Source organism: Misgurnus anguillicaudatus, chromosome 11 (assembly GCF_027580225.2).
Source record: "Misgurnus anguillicaudatus chromosome 11, ASM2758022v2, whole genome shotgun sequence".
NCBI classification, from domain to species: Eukaryota; Metazoa; Chordata; class Actinopteri; order Cypriniformes; family Cobitidae; genus Misgurnus; species Misgurnus anguillicaudatus.
Window position 1 is genome coordinate 21,586,745 of NC_073347.2, and position 22,601 is coordinate 21,609,345.

At 38.5% G+C, this 22,601-nt stretch overlaps 1 protein-coding gene across 1 annotated transcript in view; it reads left to right on the forward strand.

Annotated features, from left to right (window-relative positions):
• Positions 1-22,601, forward strand: part of rin2a (Ras and Rab interactor 2a) — a 41,300-nt gene that overhangs the window by 13,595 nt on the left and 5,104 nt on the right. The window contains exons 3-8 of the mRNA XM_055169710.2: positions 2,920-3,008; positions 6,233-6,431; positions 7,332-7,440; positions 8,059-8,131; positions 8,962-9,053; positions 17,291-18,568. Of these exons, the coding sequence (XP_055025685.2) occupies positions 2,920-3,008; positions 6,233-6,431; positions 7,332-7,440; positions 8,059-8,131; positions 8,962-9,053; positions 17,291-18,568 (1,840 nt within the window). The remainder of the gene's footprint in view (positions 1-2,919; positions 3,009-6,232; positions 6,432-7,331; positions 7,441-8,058; positions 8,132-8,961; positions 9,054-17,290; positions 18,569-22,601) is intronic.

The window sequence follows — 22,601 nt, forward strand, 5'->3', positions numbered from 1 at the left end:
ACTACAAAAAGTGCATCAAAAGTGTTCAAAGTATATACTTTACTTTAGCCTGGCTAACAACAGACCAATCTCATAGAGAATGAGACGTGGTCTGGAAACCACATGCTCATTTTCTCGTATTTGAGCCGTTTATTGGGCGTTACGACTGTCTATCAAATGCGTCTGTACGTAGCTCATAGTCAATCGTTTCAATTATACCAGATAACGTTTGTAGAGCGACATAAGTTCAAATGTCTACAACTTTTATAGGGCACGTGTGCACACAGCTGAAAGCTATGCAACTAAACCTGTATCTGTATATTGATCTTGAAAAGCAACACAACTTAGTGGCACTGTGACAACCACAGTACAGGCATAATGACAATATGATATTAATAAATACAAATTACATTTATAAGTTAAATGGACTTTGTCAACGACGATGCCTAGCAGGTTGGTCCTATAAAACTCCGTGGCTAACATGTCTTGCCATATCCAAACATCCTTCTTGGATATGAAATAGTTTAATGCCAAAAGTTGCTCTTTTAAAAAAAAATAAACTTGCATTCAAAACTACTTTGAACACTATCTAAGGCTGCATTGAACAATAACTTCGCATCCACTCTCGCGTTGGATAAACAAAACTGCTTCGGTGTGTCGCATAGACGTCATCGTCTTGCTGCCTCCTCCCCGTTCTGTGATTGGTTCCCTATTTGAGGCGAACCATGGTTTCCATGCTAGACTTGCAACGTGAATAAATTTGCGCGCAAGGCAGCATGGGGAAACCAAGGCTAACTTTACTTTTTATGTTCGAATTAAAAATGAACTTAATTTTGTTAATATAACAAGTTTTGTTTAAAGTTAAATTTAAAAATGAAGAAATGCAACAGTATAAAGTTATATTAAATTATCTGACTTTTTTATGTTTAAGTGTTATAATTGGGTCCCCGGTGCTTCTTTCAACCTAGAAAATGTGAAATTGATGAACCAAGTAACTTAGTTTTGGTAAACCATTCTCTGCAAGCATCTGAAAAAATAGGTCATTGAAATTTGTCTCCCCCTGTGATGTCAGAAGGGGATAAATCCACCCCTTGTTCTGCATTATCCAACCATGGCACTGCCATTTAGTGGAGAGATCAACTCATTTGCATTTAAAAGGACACACCCAAAAATGGCACTTTTTGCTCACACCTACAAAGTGGCAATTTTAACATGCTATAATAAATTATCAATAGACGGGTTGCCGGTTTACAAACATTACAGGGTGCGCGCGCATCCAGGAGGCAGACACTACCAGTCTACAACACAATGCACGTCTCTTCTTTCTGCCTCTCGGTTGCGCACGCAACCAGTGAATGACGTCGCCGTGCAACCCATCTATATGATATTTTGAGCTAAAACTTCAAGTACATACTGTCTGGGTACACCAAAGATTTATTTGACATCTTAAAAAAGTCTTGTGAAATGTCCCCTTTAAAAGTTTTTATTGGAAAAGTTAATTTTGTGGTTTTCAGGTTTAGGCCACTTTTTCTATTATATAACGAAAACTGCTTAACCTGTAACAATGCTTCCTATGTAAAACCATGACTGACTAGCTTCAGATTGTTTAGAGGTAAGGTTTAGAAGGCTGGCTCACACGTGGTGTAAGCTTTGACCAGCCATTGCAATGAGCTGGTTCATTTGATGTCTGTTTGATAATTGTTGACCTTTAAAGCTTGTAGCTCATTCAGCAATAAAGGTGAGGTCAGCAGCAGTAAGCTCTGTGGTGTGACTGAAGCACTTTTAGGTCTTTTACAGAGTGCTTTTCTTGGCTGTGAGTTGGATTTATAAAGAGCCAAGAGTTGGTGTGTGCAATTGTGGTTTGCTGAGTATGTCTCAGACAGGGTTAGACAGAATACCTCATGTGTATAAATGGAAAATGCTGGCTCAGATTAAAAAGAAATACAGCAGAAATAGTGGACGAGGCTTTGCTTGTCTGATGCATGGTCGAGGATCTGGACTGTGTGCTTTCTCACGCATACAGTGGTTATGCTGTCTGGGCTTTTTTCAGAATTGAGTTAAAAATTGTGTTGGAAAGTCCTGAATTTCCTGTATCAAAAAGGGTACAGGATGCAAATTTATAAACATTTTATTGGCAATGGTATAAAAACGTTATTTTAATGACTGCTCTAATTTACTGTATTTTTATGTAAATTTACATTTATTCGTTGAGCAGACGCTTTTATTCAAAGCAACTTACAAATAAGACACTATTTAACATACTGTCTACAGTTTTACAAAATTGGCCAGACACATTTTTGTCAGTATTGAGTTTAGAGAAATATGTCTAATTAGTTAAAGAGAGCTTCCATAGTAGGAATTAGTAAGAAGAAATACTATGGTACTGTCACTTTTTCGTTTATCAAAATATCTTCTGGTTTGAAAATAACTAAAAAGCATTTTTTTAAAGTGTATGTTTATTATTATGTATGTAAATTACACAGAGATACAAAATTAATTGTGTGTGCATGTTCCCTGCCAGACATTTCTGTGGTATTTTCTTGTCACGCATGTGATTCTGTTGTTGCATAAGTGTTAATACAGTTACGTCATTTGGACATAATAATTGGCCGATTAGAGTACACAGAGTACTAGCTAATGAACTCTAAATCTACACATTACGAACTGAAGGTTAGCTCCTTCAGGAATAATCTGAGGAAACCTTGTGTTGACAACGTGTCTGTATGTAGTTTTTCCCACTGTTAGTTCATAGGAAAGGGAACAGGATGCTGCTGCTTATTGATTTGAAATGAAACTGTAATGACTAATGCCTGCTTCCGTCACTTCTCATTCTTAGAAAAAGTAACACACAAGCAAGCAATCCGAATGTGTTTAAATATTATGTTCTTCGTACTAGTTTTCGTAATAGTTTTGCTCTGGGGTTTGTGTGTGTGCCTGCAGCTGATCGACACATTCTCCTCGGAAATCTTGGAGCTAAAGCAGGAGATGGTCCAGCCAGCCAGAGAACCAGAGAGTGAGATATTACAAGGGTGAGTCCACATTTCAACACTGTCAGCATATTTCTCCTCACAAGCTGTTGTATAGTGCACCATTTTGATTTGCACTTAAATATATATTGTTTGATTTTAGACAATCAAAACACATTTTTGTGTTGTATTAGTGTGTATGCAAATTATAACAGTTATGAATTCAGCTCATTTATTTTGGGTTATCTCAGTTGTACGAGTATTAGTAGATGTTATGGGTATGAATAGGGAAGAGGTTACGGCTGACATGTAGTTGCAAAGTTAAAGGACAAGTTCGGTATTTTACACTTAAAGCCATGTTTTCAGATTGTTTGTGATGAAATGGAACGGTTTTGACTGAAATTTCGACATATCTGCCCCGAGATTTTTCGGGTGTTTGTTGTTTCACCTCCCACCTCCTTCCTAAAATGCATTAAACTTTCGTTTACAAAGACGTGAAACTCACCAAGTGGTCAGGGGTGTTCACTGATATGCTCACACAAAAATCGCCGCAAAAGATGCCTTCCAACAGGTGTTTTAGCATTCATTGTAAACTTGTGGACCTATTTTTCCAAACGCCTCACACCCGTATATTCTTCCGCTGAGAGCTTGAATATAATAGACACTCCAGCCCAGTTGGTGACGATAATCCACCTTTGCCAATTGCAAGAATACAAAAAAGTTCAATGCATTCCAGGAAGGATTGTTCCAGTGCACATACACAGCCATTGCAGAGGTGGGGGGCGAAACAACAAACACCCGAAAATTCTCGGGCCAGCACCACATGTCCAAATCTCAGCCAAAAACAGGGCTTTAACTGTAAAATATCGAACTTGTCCTTTAAGGGCTCGTTATAGTTCTGCGTAGGTCCTACGACGTAGCCACAACGTAGGTTACGCACCGGTTTTCATTTATACTAAATAAACTGCAACATTAGTCACTGTTTGAGTTAAATCACTCATCAACTCCCTATCTTTGTTCTCTTCGTCGCAAACGGAAAAACCCAAATGACAAAATACCATAGTATATTATAGTAAAATTACCATAGAAAAAATGTAGTAAAATTACTCTACTAAATACTATAGTGTTTTTGAACCATACTATAGTAAATGTACTACAGTAAACTGTTTTGAAAGTACTATAGTAATCTATAGGAAATGAAGTAAAATTACACTAGCAAATACTATAGTATTTTTGAACCATTCTATAATAAAGTAAACTGTATTAAAATAATTTAATATCGTATACTAAAATACACTATAGTCTACTGTAGTAAGAACTAAAGTATACTATGGTACTTACTACAGTTTATCAGTTTACTATAGTTAATACTATGGTATGGGAAGTAAATACTATAATTTACTACAGTTTACTACTGTATACTATAGTAAAAACTAAAGTATAATACAGTATTTTTTCATGTGGGTACCTATGACGCAGTTTTTTTAACTGACAGGAGGGGTTCTAGTGGACCTCTAGGGAAGAGGTTCTAAAAAAAACAGTTCTAAAACATTTTATTTAAACAAAACATTTAATTGAACAAAGTAGTGCTGCCTTATTTTTTTTTAGGTTTAATTTCACAGAATTCATGATAAATGAATGTAATTTATAAAATGTCATAAAACTGGGGCCCCCATGGCACCGGCCCCCCCTGGGGGCCCCGGACCCCAGTTTGAGAACCACTGCTCTAGGGGTTCTAGTAGCGCTTGCGGTCCGCATAGAACTGATGCCCTGTTAAAAATTTGGCAAGGTTCACATCAGGCTACGCACAGGCTACGGATAACCTACGGCGTAGCTACAGTGTAGAACTTGCGCACGACTATAAATTGGACTTTAAAGGAAAACAGCACCAGTTTTAAATATTTTACTATGTTCTTACATAAACTTAGACAAATAAATACATACCTATCTTTTTTCAATACGTGCACTTCATCTTTGTACAGCTGAATGTTAGCATTTAGCCTAACCCTATCTATTCCTTAGGATCCAAATAGGGATGAATTTAGAAGCCACCAAACACTTCCATGTTTTTGTTTGGCGGAAGAGCACTTAGTTTGTGGCACTTCAACCTCGGCGCGCAGTAACATTATCACTCCTGACTACTCCCCCTACTCGCTCAAACTTTTGTCAATATTGCTGCGCCCGAGGTTGTAGTGTTGTAAACTAAGTGCTCTTCCGCCATACAATATAGTTCTCATTTTTTTATCTGCTTAAAAATCGACACATTTTATTTTGTGCCATCATACTTACTCACTATGTATAACTACTTATGTAACAGCCTTTAAATAGAGAAAATATGGAAGTGTTTGGTGGCTTCTAAATTCATCTCTGTTTGGATCCTAAAGAATGAATGCTAACACATTCACAATGTGCTGTACAAAGATTAAGTGCACACATTGAAAAAAAATAGGTATGTATTAATTTGTTTAAGTTGAGGTAAGAACATAGTAAAATATTTTTAAAAAGATGGTGTTTTCCTTTAAATATAGTTAGTAAAATATCTAAATAGACTGTTGGAATATAGTGTTACCTTTTTTCCTTAATAAAGAGTTTTAAAAGCTGATTGAAATGGTCTTTAAATAGACTATTGGACTGTTTAGGTTCATTCTTAGTTTTTGTTGTTGTACTTCTCTTATTGTTCCACTAGGTGGAGCAAGTCTTGTATTTAGGTCATGAGACATTCTGGGATTTTGCAATACTGCCATTCCATGAAATTTAAAGGAAGTGAGAGGAACAATAAATTCAGGTGTTTCACAACCAGTGGAAGTTTTCAACCAAAACAAGCACCAATCTCTCGGTTTAATCGTTTTGTCATAAATGACATAATCCACCTAAATAATGGTTTAAGAGTTCCAAACAATATGCCTCCGTGAACATTACATTCACATTTATGCATTTGGCCGATGCTATTAAGTGACTCACGGTGCATTCGAGGAATACATTTTTTCTCTGGGAATCGAGCCTGCAGCATAATTCAATGCTCTGCCAATTGAACTACAGGGAACACGATGTTCACCCCTGTACATCATGTTTTTATACATCACTGTATTTACAAGCCTGGCCAGTGTGATAAATAGGAGAACTATAATATAGGTGCAGTAGTTTTGTTTTAATGGGAACTATGGTTTAATGTGGGTTTATATAGTAGGTGGACATGGTTTTAGTTCCTTTATTCCATGAATAAGGTTGTTTTGGTCTTTTACTCTTGTGAACGAAGGGTTTTTCTTTCTTTCTATGTATATCTGCAGGCTGGAAGGAGAGGTCAGTGGCCTGTTCCTGCAATCTACTGCCTGCGCTGGCGCGCCAGGAGTGAGGGATTCTGGGTATGACTCTCTTCGCAGACGCATGAGCATCCTGGACAGACTGATGCAGACGCACTCTGTATGGCTGCTGCTGTCACTCTGCGATGAGGAGGCCAGGCGCATTTTGCAGCCGCAACCAGCAGGGGTAAAAACACTGACTGCTCAGATGCTGCAATCAGGGCGGTCTTCAAATCTGATGTTTACCCTGGGTTCCCACGGGCCTTTGAAATCTTTGAAAGTTTCTGAATCTGGGGGAAAAAATTCAAGGCTCTGGGAAGTTTTTGAAAATGTACATACATAGATACAGGTCATTGAAAGTGCTTGAATCTATTTTATGAAGTTTTCTTGGAAACAAATCCATATTATTCACTGTGTAGTGTAGGATAATATCATACAAATTCTAGACTTTTTAAGCACATGTGCTAAACTATTTGCTTTAAATGCCCTTTTGTATGCGAATGTTGATTCATACCAAAATGTTTTTTTGCATAGTTGTGTTTGACACATGAAAACGTCTCTGGTTACGTATGTTACTGTTGTTCCCTGAGAAGGGAACGAGACGCTGCGTCTCCCTTGCCATACTTCCTGTGTGCCTGTAACGCCGTCTTTGGCAATATTTCAGATAGCGATTTACTTCCTGGCTTTCGTGTCACCCTCTCTTTGTCGTTAAGCCTCACCATTGGTTGAATTTGATATACACATTCAGACGCACTTACCCCTGGAGGCGTCCCCAAATTATCATCGTAGTGATGCAGTGCAAGTTCCCTCAGAAGGGAAGTTTAACAATGTATCTTAAGAGGTAACATGATATAACCTTGCTCACACTTAAAATGTGTCCCCACATTTAGTCCTTGAATTTGAGGGTATTGAACCTGGAAAGTCCTTGAAAGGTCCTTGAATTTAAAGTTAACTAAGGTGTGGGAACCCTGTTTTCCCTAATTCTTTTGTTTCGGGGCACCATGAAGATTTGCTTAACAGCAATTTGGACTGAAATGTGAAGAACTTACTGTGTTAATGTTAATTGCTTATATGTCTCTGTATCTAGAGTTTTGTGGTGAGAAGGTGTGCAAAACTGCAGAAAAAGGTGATTTCCATGCGGATGGATAGTGACACACACGTAGTTCGGGACTTCCCAGTTAAAGAGAGTCAATACAGTAAGATACAAAGTTCCCATCTAATAGTGCACTGCAAATAGTGTCTGTCTGTGTTTATTTTTTGCTTCCTCTTGTCTTTAGCTGTGTAGTTTCAGTAGTTAAGTAGTTTTAAGTACTTTCCACTTAAATGAGATCAACTTGCCCTTCATCGATTTACTCTGATCCATACACATCTTTTTCTCTCCCTTTATCTGTCACTCGGCAAATAAGTGGGTCAGATCCTTTGCATTGTCATTCGAAGCTCATTGTTTAAATGTGACTCCATTTACTTCCCTACTGAAAAATCCAGCCAAAACCAGCATATAAGCTGGTTTTAGCTGGTCTCCCAGCTTGGTTTTAGCTGGTATTGCTGGTGTAGTAAGCTGGTCTAGCTGTGTTTTGGTCACTTTTTAAGCTGGTCTAGCTGGACTTAACTGGTCTTGCTGGAAGACCAGCTGACCTACCAGTTTGCCAGGCTGGGAGGACCAGCTTAGACCAGCTACTGCCACCTAAAACCAGCTACCAGCTTACGCTGGTCTTTGCTAGATTTTTTAGTAGGGTTGTGGGATACAGTTAGGTCATTCCAGTTTTTCCAATCACAGATTTTGTGGTTGTAACCGGTTGTGGTGTGTGTTGCAGCCTTTTCCCTGGAGGGCTCAGGAATCAGCTTCGCAGACCTTTTTCGACTGGTGGCTTTCTGCTGTATCAGCAGGTAAGATGATCCCTCTCTGAAAGCAACAAAAAATACTTCTAAAACAGCCTAAACATTTGCACTAGCCAAATATCTTGTTTGTTAGAAAGTTTAATGGTCTGTTTCATATTTAAAAGATGAATAAGAGTGCACTATGTTGTTGTTGTTTTGGACATTAATTAATCATTTCTGGAATCTTGAAAACATGCTTATCAAAGCATAACAGGTTTAGGCAAGAGATTATAATTACCCAAGTATATTTCACTCAGTGTTTTATGGGGTATTAGTCTGTTTGCTATGGTAGGCATTTGTTAAGGAAGGAATCTCAAGTCTCTTGAAAGAGTAAACCAGAGGGTTTACGGCAAGAGTAAAACCAGATGATGCTAATTCAGTCACATTCCAGTACTAAGAAGCCACAGATAAACACGCAAAAAACAGGAAGTGTCAGAGAAAGACATTAACTCTTTATTGGAAAGAAAGATTCATTCAAAGTTTTAACTCGTGTGTTGTGTATGTGGTTTTGTGAACTGACCACTGTCTGCCAAACTCATTCTGATTCTTGAGACATGGGGCTAAATGTCCCACAACTTTACATCAGTAGTCTGAGAAAATCAGTGTTTCTAATAAATTATTTGACACAATGTTTTTCTTTCTGAAGGTGCTCACCAGTACTGAAAGAAAATAGATGTTACACCCAAGTGTAATTGAATACCTAATGTTAAAGAGATTAATAAAAAAACTATTATCCTAGTAATCAGTGTGCTTGACTAACAACGCCAACGATTACAACTGCTCATGTAAACATTCTAACAATCCTAAACATTGTCTTTTCAACACCCTTTTCTTTTTAGGGACGTCCTCCCCTTTACCCTGAAGCTCCCAGAGGCCATTAGTGCAGCAAAGACACCTACAGATCTCGAGCAGGTGGCTCAGTTAGGAAGAGGTACGTTTCTGCTTTTTGACTGAATGTTTGCTTCTCAGCGCCTGTTTACTGAGTTTAAATGCAGAGTATATAGCTGGAAACAGTAAACCTAATGCTGATGTTGTTTGAAGTTTATTTAAGGTTGGATCTTTATTTAAGGTCTTTAGGTCCATAATTGTTAGGAGTATCGATAAGGACTTTAAAGAGGCTTAATGCTACGTACACACCAAATGCGGGGCATTGCATTACTCGCTCTAGATTACTCGCGTGATTTAACTCCGTGCATATGCAAATTTTTAGCTCGAGTTGAATATTTTCAACTTGGGCGAAGGCGTGTTTGATGCGAATAGCGCGTGTTTTCCGCCCATATCGTGACATTCGCACCGCCCCACACGAGGAGGCGTCTGATCACGTCTTTGCATTGACTTTGTATGTAATCTACTCGCGCAAATCGTTGAACTCACGTCTGGTGTAAACCCACAATAAGAGTTTCTTTAGCAACAGGGAAAGTGGACAAAACACGAAGAGGGAGACAAAAAGTGTTGCACACAATGCATGACAGTAAGTTAATAACGCGCAACACATTTGATCAAACAACTGGAAAGAAATGCAATTATCAGAGATGATTTGGGTTTGTTACAGAATTCTATAAGCAAAGTGTTCACACGAACTTACAGAATCTCCTGTCGCTGTTTATTTCCTATCAATATATATATGAAGAGTTAATATTATCATGTTTTTAATGTGCTACTTGGCTGTATTTTAAATCAAAACAAACTAACTGCAGTTTGATTGATATTATTGTTATCTCGTTTTGGAACCAAACTCTTCATATTTTTTTATTTATTTATATAAAATAGGAAAATTATACCTGTAATTTCAAATTGATGGCTATTAAGTAATAGACCCTATACTTAAAACTATACTTAAACTCTTTTTCTTCCTTCTTGGACAACCAACCAATCACAGTCTTCAAAAGACATAGCAATGGAGTCGGCTCCGCCGCCTCACTAAGATAAATGTTTTTGTATTTTCCTTGCTCAGAGATGCTCTCAGATAGCGCTTCTAAGCTAAGACTCCTACATAAAAGCTAAATTAGGAGCTCTCTGAAAGGATTCTAAGATGCTTTAAGAATGCGGATCCAGAGCTCCTTATTTAGCTTAATTTAGCTACATAACTCTTTCGATGCCAGTGTTTTTAAAAAAAAGTTGCCAACCAGCGCCAGCATTTTTCATGATTTTCACAGTTTAATGCCTTCCAGAAAATTTCTTTTTTAAATATGTAAACGTACAATATGCAAAATGAAAGAACAGACCCTTTGCTTTCAAAAAAAAAAACTTTCGTCCTAGCTTCATTTCTCAAATATGGGTAGGTTTCTTCAAAAATATGAAATTTTGAGGAAAAGCCAATATAATTCCATTTTTGTGAAGGACTTTTGATAGAGATCCCATTTAGAGCGATCTTTAAAACATACACGGACATGCAGCTGTTTGCCCTAGGGCGATAATTCCGTGTTTTTAAGTTACGGAAAAGTGCCTCATGGTGGATAGTAGCGGTATTGCAGAAAGCCGGAAAAACTTGTCATTGGCATTGTTTTCTCTTGATTTACGAGATAACTCGTCAATGGGGGCGAAATAGTTAACGTATTTGATAGGAAATAAACAGCGACACATCAATTTGCTTATAGAAGTCTGTAACAGACCCAAATCATCTCTGCTGCATAGTTGCAATTTTCCCAGTTCCTGAATATGTTACTGTTTAATGTAGTGATTACTTCTATTTCTGGCGCTGTGTCAGCAATGTTAGCATGTCTCTAATAAGATCAGTCACAAACATAATCCCTACATGATCTAATGTGTTGTGTCTTATTAACTTGGTGTCATGCATTGTGTGCAAAACTTTTAAAAGTTCTTGTCAATACTCCAATTTTGGACCTTAAGAACGTTTTTAAGGGTTAAGATGCTTTCTGAATTACTTCTTTCTTTACCAGGATCTTTTTTTTCATTTTAAGGGGAAACGCCTACATTTCTAAGAATTTTCTTAGAATGTTGTCACTAGGAGCAACTCTTTGCGCCAAAATGTTTCATGAATACAGGCCCAAGTTGTTTTTTATGTATTTGCTTATGTATGCTTAAAGCACTGTAGCATATATCCACCAACACAAATATACACCTATACAGTCGTATGCAAAAGTTTGGGCACCCCTGACAATTTCCATGATTTTCATTTATAAATATTTGGGTGTTTGGATCTGCAATTTAATTTTGATCTGTCAAATTAATGAAGGACACAGTAATATTTCAGTAGTGAAATGAGGTTCACTCGATTAACAGAAAATGTGCAATATGCATCAAAAACGAAATTAGACCGGTGAATAAATTTGGGAACAGAAAACAGAAAAATCACATCAATATTTTAGTAGAGCCTCCTTTAGCAGAAATAGCAGCCTATATACGCTTCCTATAGGCTGTAATGAGTGTCTGGATTCTGGATAATTATATGTATAGGACCATTCCTCCATACAAAACATCTCCAGTCTAGTTAGGTTTGATGGTTGCCGAGCATGGACAGCCCGCTTCAAATCACCCCACAGATGTTCAATGATATTCAGGTCTGGGGACTGGGATGGCCATTCCAGAACATATCAGAATGTACTTCTGCATAAATGCCCGAGTAAATTTTGAGCAGTGTTTTGGGTTGTTGTTGTCTTATTATAATATCCAGCCCCAGCGTAACTTCAACTTTGTGACTGATTCCTTAACATTATTCTCAAGAATCTGCTGATATTAAGTATAATACATGTGACCCTCAACTTTAACCAGATTCCCAGTACCGACACTGCCCACACAGCCACACAGCATGATGGAAACTCCACCAAATTTTACTGTGGGTAGCGAGTGTTCTTTTGCCGCCATGCATAACGCCCCTTTTTATGACCAAATAACTCAATCTTACTTTCGTTAGTCCACAGCACCTTATTCCAAAATGAAGCTGGCTTGTCCAAATGTACGTTTCATACCTCAAGCGACTCCGTTTGTGGCATGTGTGCAGAAAAGGCTTCTTTCACATTCAATTGCGCTGAATTGTTGAACGATGCACAGTGACACCATCTGCAGCAAGTTTATGTTGTAGGTCTTTGGAGGTGGTCTGTGGGCACCATCCTTCACCTCTCCAATATTTTACATGGTCCCCACTTCTGGCCTTAACAAGAACTGTGCCTGTTATCTTTCATTTCCTCACTATGTTCCTCACTGTGGACACTGACAGCTTATATCTCTGCGATACATTTTTGTAGCCTTCCCCTAGACCATAATGTTGAACAGTCTTTGTTTTCAGGTCATTTGAAAGTTGTTTTGAGGCCCTTTTCTCATGATTGGATGCAACTGTCTATGAAGTTTAAGGCTTAATGAGCTCGCCAAACCAATTGTGTGTTCAAAATAATCAGTGCTTAGTAGTTACAGGTATTCAAATCAAGAAAATGACAAGGGTGCTCACATTTATGCACCTGTCTAATTTCGTTTTGATGCATATTGCACATTTTCTGTTAATCCAATAAACCTCATTTCACTATTGAAATATGAATGTGTCCTTCAGTTATTTGATAGATTAAAAAAATTAAATTGCTGATCCAAACACCCAAATATTCATAAATGGAAATCTTGGAATTGTCAGGGGTGCACAAACTTTTGCATACAACTGTACATATAGTTATAGATATTAAAACATTTATTTGACTTTTTAATATTTGATTATTTAAGTTTTAGATTTTATGGCTGGATTGCATAACTTTAGATTACAAACTTTACATTACCAACATTTAACTTCAGCTTGCAGTTAGGGCGAGTTGACATTAATATTAGTCTGCAGATTTTGGGGTGTTTCATAGAAATTTTACAGAAACAGTGCATAGCTGGTATGTGATGTCTAGTGTTTTAATGAGTCCCCAAATACTCTATAAATTGCATCATTAAAACAAGTGGTAATAATCATATCTTATTCTGTAGTAATGTGATAACATCTGCAGTGTAGTTTTGGACCTGGGTGGATTACAAGAACAGAAAGATATGTCATGGGACCCTGACAATACCGGTGTTACTGTGGTAGGGAAAACTTGTCAACATCCGGCATGTTGCAACAGCTCATGTAGCTGACATAAGCAGATGATGAGACTGACCGGGAATGATATTGACCGCAGATTTATTTGATGCTAATAAATGTCAAACCGTGGTCCGCTTTGTGCTCTGTGTCTCAGTCCGGCGAATTCGGTAACTTTGCACCTTAAACATGCATGTAGCATTCCTATTGTGCAGAGGTCTTCAACCTTTTTAGAAATCTAAAAATATTTGGAGGACCCCTGTAATACCACCACGGACCCCTTGTTGAAGACCCACACTATAGTGGGACACAGAAATAAGAAAAACAATGTGTGGTTTTGTTTTTAAAGGCTGAGAGAATGAAATTATCCTGTGGCTTTGCAGAAAATGCAATGCTTAAGTAATGATTTAAAGTCAGTGGCTTCTTATCTAAAGTGGAATGAACTCTCAGTGTTTACATCAAAACCTAATTATCACGCTGGAAATTTGATCTGCCAAAAAATCCCTCTGAAGTAATACAGTAGACAAAAATGAATCCTGAAATTGCCATGCATTGTAAAGCTAAGAGCAAGGATGGGTGCGGTACCTTCCACACCAGGATCACTTCCAAAAGAAACTTCACCAAGAATTTCAGCTGCTCATTAAGTTTACTACTGGGACAGCTCGGGTGAGCTGAGGACAACTGAAGAAGAGTTCAGAATTAAAGCAAACAGGACAAAAGAGACAAATGCAATATAATGCGAACATTTAACCCTGAGACAAAACAAAACAGAAAGAACAATAATATGAAAAGATGAAAGAGCTGAATGTGCAGGTGCAGATTTCCTGAAAACAGATTGCAGTCACTCCGCTTCAGTTAAGGTGTGTCGTTTCTAAGGAACAGATAAATGATGTAATCTATTCTGTTCCTGCTGTATCTTGCACACCATCAGTTAGACGGTTGGGTTCAAATGTGGTTTTACTCCTGACTATATGACACTAAATATTAATGCTTTTATTCAATGATTGCCCCTCATGTGAACATAAGCATTTGTGAGATATGCCATAAAAACAGTAAAATACAATACATAAAAACACAATTAAACATAAATCAAAATTAAAGGAAGGAGAAAAACCCACTCAACAGGAAAAGCCTGAAGGTATAAGTGAGCATAGATTTAAAAGCTGAGACAAAGAATGCATTTTTAATATTGAGGGGAAGTTGATTCCAGAGCGAGGGCGCAGCGGTTGCAAATGCTCTAGCCCGTTTAGTTTTTAAGCGAAATTGAGGGAAGAGAACGAGATTTATTGCTTTAGTATTTCTTAAAATTCATATAGTTATTAATCACATAAATTAGATAAACACTACTGGTCAGAAGTTTTGAAACACGACTGAAATTTTAACTGAGCTTAAAAATCTTTAAATCTGAAGGTGTATGGTTAAATGCCTGAAATGACTTTTGTAGACAAAAATATACCTGTGCCAGACCGATTATATTATATTATATTATATACACCATTCACTGAATATTGAAGGAAAAGCAGCCAATAAGAGCCCAGATTAAATGTGAACTCCTTGGATATTCTTTAAAATTCATCTTAAGGTGAAACTTCAAGAAGTTTGTTTATAAAATGAAACGAATATGTGTCAGGGATTTTGGAGGACAGAACCCAAGTGCAGACAGCTCTCAACCAAAAATACTTTTATTATATAACAAAAACACCCTCTTGGGGGTAAACAAGGCAAGAATATATGTGATAACATACAACAAGACATGGCAAAACAAAACAGGACCCATGACAGTGTCAAACGTGACACACACAATGATCCGACACAGGACATCACAGACAATGGCTTTAAATAGGGAAGAACTAAACTAGGGAACAAGGACACACAGGTGAAGGGCGTAAACTAATAATGAATAATTAACAAGGCAACGAGGGGGCGGAGTCAAGACTTAAAACAGGAGAGCACGAGGCACACAAAACACAAACACAGGCCACGTGACTCTCCACACAAAACAAGACAACAGTGAGGGCTGCCATGACCCTGTCACATGAAACACATAAGACATACAGGGCTAACAGGATCATGACAGTACCCCCCTCTTAAGGGACGCCTCCTGGCGTCCCCAGGAAACAGGTACACAAGAACAAAACATAACACAATATAAAAGTCAACAAGGCAAGACAGTGCCAGGGATCCGGACCCCCAAGACAAGAAGCGGGACTTCAGTCTCCGCAAGGAGGTGGGCACAGGATCCCGCGCCGCTCTAGGCTCACAGACCGGGAACCTCTTGCGGAGCTCACAGACCGGGAACAGGCACCCGGAACTCTCCCTCCAGAAAGGCAGCACTCGCGGCACGCCGTCCTGGAAGCAGGAACCCCTCCTCTGCTCCCCAACCAGAACCGGCACAAAGACAGCCATCCCAGGACAGGCACTTGCAGCTCACCGTCCCGCAACGCATGCTCACGTCTCACCGCCCAGGATCTTGCGGCTCCCAGAACAGGAATGCCCTCTCGCGTCTTCCCTCCAGGGACCCGCGGCTCACCGACCAGGAACGCGGGCCCACGTCTGCCAGCTTTAAAATGACATTTTAGAACAAGCAAAAGAGCCCTTGGATGAGACGCGGAAGAAATAATCCTACTCACAATAGGGATTTAAGTACAAAAACCGGAGAAATCCCTTTAAATATATCATGTGATTGATGTCTAGAGGTGTGGAAACCGTAGTATAAACGGAATAATTGACTTTGGGCAGTTGAATTATTGAAAAATAATGCACACCGCTTCGCGTCATGGCCGCATCACCACCTCGCGTCATGGCCGTATCACCACCTCGCGTCATGGCCGCATCACCACCTCGGGTGTGCATTATTTTTCTAATAATTTAACGGCCCGTCATAAATAATTCCTTACTTATACCACAGGCCTGTTGAATGCTTGATTCTGATTGGCTGAGAAATGTTCCATGGGGGTTGATTATTTTTCTGTAAACTGCACACCTGACTTGTCAAATGTCTTAAAAAATAGGCACCAGAGCAATGTTTGTGGTAACCGTGGTATAAGCGAAATAATTGACTCTGATCCTTTGAATTATTAGAAAATTATTTGCGTTGTGCTGCATTACCACCTTAGGTGTGTATTATTTTCTTATAATTCAACAGCCCGTCATCATTTATTCCTCACGTAATGTGAAAAAAATACACCAAAAATGTGTTTTTATTATTTATGTATGTAAACATTTCAAACATATTCATCATGAATTCATATTCAACAGCTGTTGACATCTGATAAAGTTCATTTATTTATTTTCCTCCAACTTGTTTTGTGACTTGCATACAGGTTCATTTATTAGATGACACCATCCTCCTGAAAATGCTTAAGTCCTATCTGTGTGTTAACAGTAAATCGATAAATCCTTGGAAGTGAAAAGTGTAATTTTCCTGAAAATGACAAAGATCATATAACCGAAACAAAGAAAAGTCAGGCTCTTGTATTGCATCAATGGAAAACATTTGAAGGGGCGGTCTTTAGAGTGAACCAGTGCGCAATGAGAGAGAGAAAACTGAGAAGTAAAGCTTCTGTTCTCCTCCTACCCCTTCATCAGCATACATGACTCACACCATTCACTGTATGTGTGTGTGTATCTGTGTAACTCTACCGCTCGTAACTTAGACAGTAGAGCCGCCGCATAGAGTGTAGACGTGTTACCTTTCATTTAACTGCAACTATTTATAGACAATCTGAAGACTTTCTCTATAGATGTAAGTTTTATGGAACTTGTCTAACTTTCTTCTCTTTTTCTAAAGTTCATAGAGTTAAGTTTGTTTTGTCATTGAAACATGTTGCTGTTGTATTTGTGCCTGCTGGATTGCGTCAGTGATATAGTATGCCAGTGCTTGGATTTGTTCCCTGTGAAGCATTTTTGAAACATGATTGTAACTTTATATTTGGCCTTCCGATTTTTTATGAATTGTGGTTTTATTTACAGATTTATATTATGAAATTAGTACTACTTTTTTAATTTTTTCTTTCTCTCAACTTTTGTTGATTCACAATGTATGATTTAGCCATCTTAATTGTTTTATATCTTTTGTGTTCATCAAAATGAACCAATGAGATCAATTTAATGCAAATTGAAATAAAAATGATTCCTTATTATGTGGTTTTGTGCTTCTGCAGGTTTCTGGGACTCTGAGCTGTGCAGTAAGAAAAAGCATTCTGTTACCGAAGAGCCTGTTCGTGAAAGTTTACAGCAGAGATTAAAACAGTGGGACAGCAAGGTTTCCCCAAGAGACAGTGTCCCAGTGATCCTACGCACTCGCACTCCATCTGAGCTTGAATGCAGTCAGTCCAACGGAGCATTGTGCTTCATCAATCCCTTATTCCTCCAGACACACAAGCCCAACCCCAATCCATCGCCCGAGAATCCAGAAACATCAACATCCTCAGGCAACAAAGAGCACCAGCAGAACGGGCAGAGCAGCGTCCTCTTTCGTGCAAGCAGCAAACACGTCAAATCCAACTCTGGTTTGAGTAAATCCAAAAGTACATCACGCTCCCCACCACCTCGGCCCCCACCTCCCCGCTTCGGCTCTGGCAGATCGGGCATCCTTCGTAAACAGAAGACCATGCCCGAGACAGTCAGCTGGATCAAAACACCTCAGGAAAAGACCGGCCTGCTGGGGAGATTGGGTTCCTCCTTAAATTCCTTATCTCCATCATCCTCTCCACCCAAAAGGTTCAGTAAACCCATCCAGGTGCCTTCATCCCGCAATAAGAATTCTTCAACTCTGCTTGATGCAGATGGTCTCCGCTGCCAAATGGCTCTGGACGATCAGACCATTGAGGAAGCAGTGTCTTGGAGCTTGGCCAGGCTCAACTCTAATGCCGTGGAGAGCGGAAGCCCCGCGGACGAGCACACGACCACTGGACGAGAACGGCTGAGTGACATCAGCATCTCCACCTCGTCCTCAGACTCTCTAGACTTCAATCACAGCTTCTCGCTGCCCATGGAAGCCAGTAGCTCTATGACCGAACGCCCCACCGGAGACAGCAGCCTGGAGGAGGAAGAAGAGGACGATGGCATCAACTTGGAGAGCGACCAGGAGGTTCCACCACCTTTCAAGTCAAAGAAGCGGCACCATGCCGGCACATTCGCGCTGCCACTTTCACTGAGAGGACGTTTCCGCAAGATGAGCAGCGTTTTTAACTCTTTGATGACGCCTGAGAAAAGAGCTATTCGGAAGATCGTGGAGCAGTCCAGGGATAAAGGAACTTACTTTGGCTGCCTGGTGCAGGACTACTTGAGTTTCTTACAGGAGAACTGCAGCTGCCACACGTCAGGCTTGGATCTTCTGCAGACTGTCAGACAGTTTATGACACAGATGAAGTCCTACCTGCTGCAGAGCTCCGAGCTTGACCCACCTATTGAGTCTCTCATTCCAGAAGACCAGATTGGTAAGGCTGCTTTCCCATAATAGTTTTGTGCATGGTAAAGGAAATTAAATGAATGGTTCTGGTAATTATGCACAGAATTTATTGAATGCAAAGACTTTGATGAAGGATGGTATTTTTGAAATTGATGAAATGTGCATGGTTGGATCAAGTCCCAGTGAGTTCGTAATTACGTCCCACCACATAAGTACATTACATAGATTCCACAGTGACATCCCATGAAATGCAGCATATTTGCCTAAGATTTATAACGCATTATATATCCATCTTTTGTTATCTGGTAAACAAGTTCTTCATCAAGACCTGAGATGTCAAAATATCACACAATGTAAATGAAATGTAACATATATGTATATATATATATATACAGTACTGTGTGTGCATAAGTCTTAGGCCACCATGCCACAATTAGATTTGTTGTTTTTGCAATGTTATAGTGATCATATATAATTGTTTCTCTATCTCTTGAATCGAATACATCCAGAAAAAACAGGAAATGTGTATATAGTATTAAAAACTGTATAAAACTGTAAACTGATGTGTCAAGTATAAACTCTCCTTCTACTTGAGGAATAGCAGGAAACTGCAGGATCTCCCACAATGCCTAAAGAATACATTTAGTCCTGCAATTTTAATAATTTTCTATATTTTCTGTTTGTATCTTAATAAAATAGATTGAAAAATAAATATGAATGGACATTAAAAACTTCTAAAACAACTGGTGGTGGTGGCCTAAGACTTTTGCACAGTACTGTTTATATATAGGCACAATAAATAAGCAGTGTGCAGACATTTTTATATGTTTGCTGAAATGTGGGCTTCACCCATATATAAATGCATAATATTCACAGTTGCAATTGGCAGTTGAACACTTATATGTACCATACAATTTGTATCATTTGTATCATCTGTCCATAAACTCTTACAAAAAGGTTGGGTTATTTTCAACCCAGCATTTGGTCAAAAAGGAGCAAACCCAGCTGTTTTGGGTTGAATTGCAACCTAGTGGTTGGGTTCGTATCTTTTTGACCCAATGCTGGTATAAAAAAAGTCCCTGTATTTTTTTTGAGTGTATGTATAATGCATTCATACCATATCGTGCGACTTATTGTTGGGTTGGCTATAGAGGCGGGAGCTCAAGGAAACAATGCTGATTTCGAGGATGTTTGCACGTATTGAAAGAGGCTGATGGCTGTTTCTAATCAGAATTTTTTTCCTGTAAACAGGAACCACCCTGATACCACTGATTTACAAGGACTTTCTGTCATATCGTCAGTTACAGATATGATTTATAAACTTGCATTGGCAGGGTACAATTTAAGTACTGGGTTTGGATGGAACTGCAAAGCATTGCAATAGCAGAAAGACATGAAATGCGTTTGGACTGTGTCTCATTAGATCCAGTGGTTTGTCAAATGGCTTTGGGTTACACGTGTGTAAATCTGTGTGTGTGTGTGTGTGCACAAAGCAGGAACCTCACGCGATGTTGTCAGCCTGGAGGAATTTCTCACAGCGTGAGCGACATACAGAACACATTGAGCTGACAAATAAACCAGCGTATTGGTGTGTGGGTAGAGAACTATAAGTGTCTCTATTGTATACCTGGACACACGCCTTTAACCGTCAATGATAAGCAATTATATACTCTGTATAATGATGCACTTAAAGAAAAAGTCTATAGTCCTAGATACTAAAGCTGTGTAGTCGTAAAGTTTTTTATAATGTCTTCAACAGAGAACGGTATCATTGTTGTTTCCTGTTTTTTAGCTTGGCACAGATTTGTTTTGGTTGTACAGAAAGTTTTTGTTATCCTTTGTCCCCAGCCTTGTCTCCTTCCTCTGTCTCCTCGTTTCGAGAAATAGATCAGTTTTCTTATGTTCTTCGACTGAACCTCATCCAAGAACAGTGTCTCCAATATCGCTCTCCTATGGTCTGACGTAGTCCCCCCGCTTGACGATTCAGGATTGCGAGTATGTAGGTGTCAGGCAAGAATGCAGTGAAGAGGGCTCTTGTTTAAAGCGATTGGGCTTCCCATGTTGACTGGCAAGTTTTGTTCAAGTTTTTGTGTTTAAACAAGCCCAGAATAATATGGAGATTTATGCAACTAGGAGAATAATCCTTTTGTACGACTTAAAAAAACAACATAAGTACAGAATAAAGATAGGGTTTATGTCATCTGAACAATAATAATTTTTGTTACTAGTACGATAAGTTAACATTCCTGCTCTCTTGACTTATGTTTAAGTCATAACACTGATAAAACGCTGTTTTGTTTTGATGTCTCTGGAAAATTTCATTGTTGCTACTTTAGACCCAAGTTTTTTTGGACCTCCATATTATTTTGAGTACTTCCTTAAAAGATTCCTGAGAAGAGATTAAGTTAAAGTTGGCATTCATTTATTGGGATGGGTCAAAAATAAAGGGGAATTTTAGGTTGTATGTTTGTCTTGTCTAGTTTGTGTGTTCCTTTGTTGTAAGCCGTGACGTAGCTTGTGGCCATGTGTCATAAGTCAATACCGACGTTTAGTCGTGTAAGTGGATTCACTTCTCTCGCTGTGGCTTTATTTTCCAGACTGTAGTGCAGACCTGTAACCTAGCCCTACGGCTTGCTGGAATTTGCAAACCTTAAAAGATAATCTGAGCCACATTCTTGTCACATTGTCACCGTCACTGCTGTTTCCTGTTGTCTAACAGTCACATCCTTGGCAAATATTACATCTTATTATGATTCACTAAAATACTTGATTCTGATTGGTCAATTGCATTATTCTGTGGTCAGATTGATCGGATTGTGACCTCTAGTCTCCTGCATTGTGCAAGTTCCATGTTTTTGATCTTGAAAATATTATGTGTGTTAAAAAAATAAATACTATACACCCCTCACAATTCATCTTCTCCCACTACAATTGTAGTTTTTCCTCAGAAAAAAATGGAAGTTCAGGTGAGCTCAGTTCCTCTTAACAGTTAAACAGTTCCTCACCCAAAAAGTTCCTCTCCGAAAAGCCGAACATCGATCAGCAATCTCTTTGACCTCTAGATACAGATGACAAATATACTTGATATACTAAATTTACTTGCATAACTGCACAGCTCATTCTGTGTGAGAAATATGACACATAGGTGACTGTCAGGCCTCTAAAACCCCCTGAAGTAAGTGTTTTTATTAGCAGCGAGTAGTTGGAATAATTTTGAAAATGGAGTGGGTAGTGTCAGTGACCTTAGCTGGGTATAAATAGATAATGATACTTTCATATAAGAATTATTTTGGACACTTGATAACATTTGACCCCCTCACAAACATTGCCAGCAAGCAGCCTGCTTTTGTTTTTATGCTTTACTTTTTTACATTTATCCAAATGTAAGGTTTAAGCTTTATTTACCAAACAGGTTTATCTGGTTATTACAGTCAAAAGTTATTGCTTCATCATGCCATACATGAATAAGACAAGTTAACATGAGGCAAGTTTTAATAAGGTGTAACATTTTTGTGCAAGTTGTGATTTGAAATTAATGTCTTTTAAACATGAAACAATAGTAAATGGGTATAAAGTGTTATTTTTAAAAGTCATATTTAAAGTTAGAGAAATTGAAATATGTCACGCAAGGCTTTATTAATAGATTTGGAGAACTTTCTTTCCATATTATGAGGATAGGCAAAAGATGTGTCTACTATTAAACACAAAACATGCAGTGCGTTCTTACACAAGCACTCACTTACAAATCATTATGGTATTTATTCAAATGAATTGAATTTCAATAAAAGTTAAGGAGAATTTATAACAAAGTACAAATGAAAAGTAATTGACACAAAAATTTTATTACACAGCAGAACACAATGTACCATTTATGAGCACTTACATCAGTGTTGCTTACCTTGCAGCCTTTTCTCCATAGTCAGCATTCTGCATACCCTTATTAAACATTACATTTTGCGGTTTGCATCAGATGGTTTTAGTTAAACATACACTTCCTCCATTTAATAGACAACTTTAGAGTGTATGTTTGACCTGCGAGCGCTACTTACACAATCAAACAA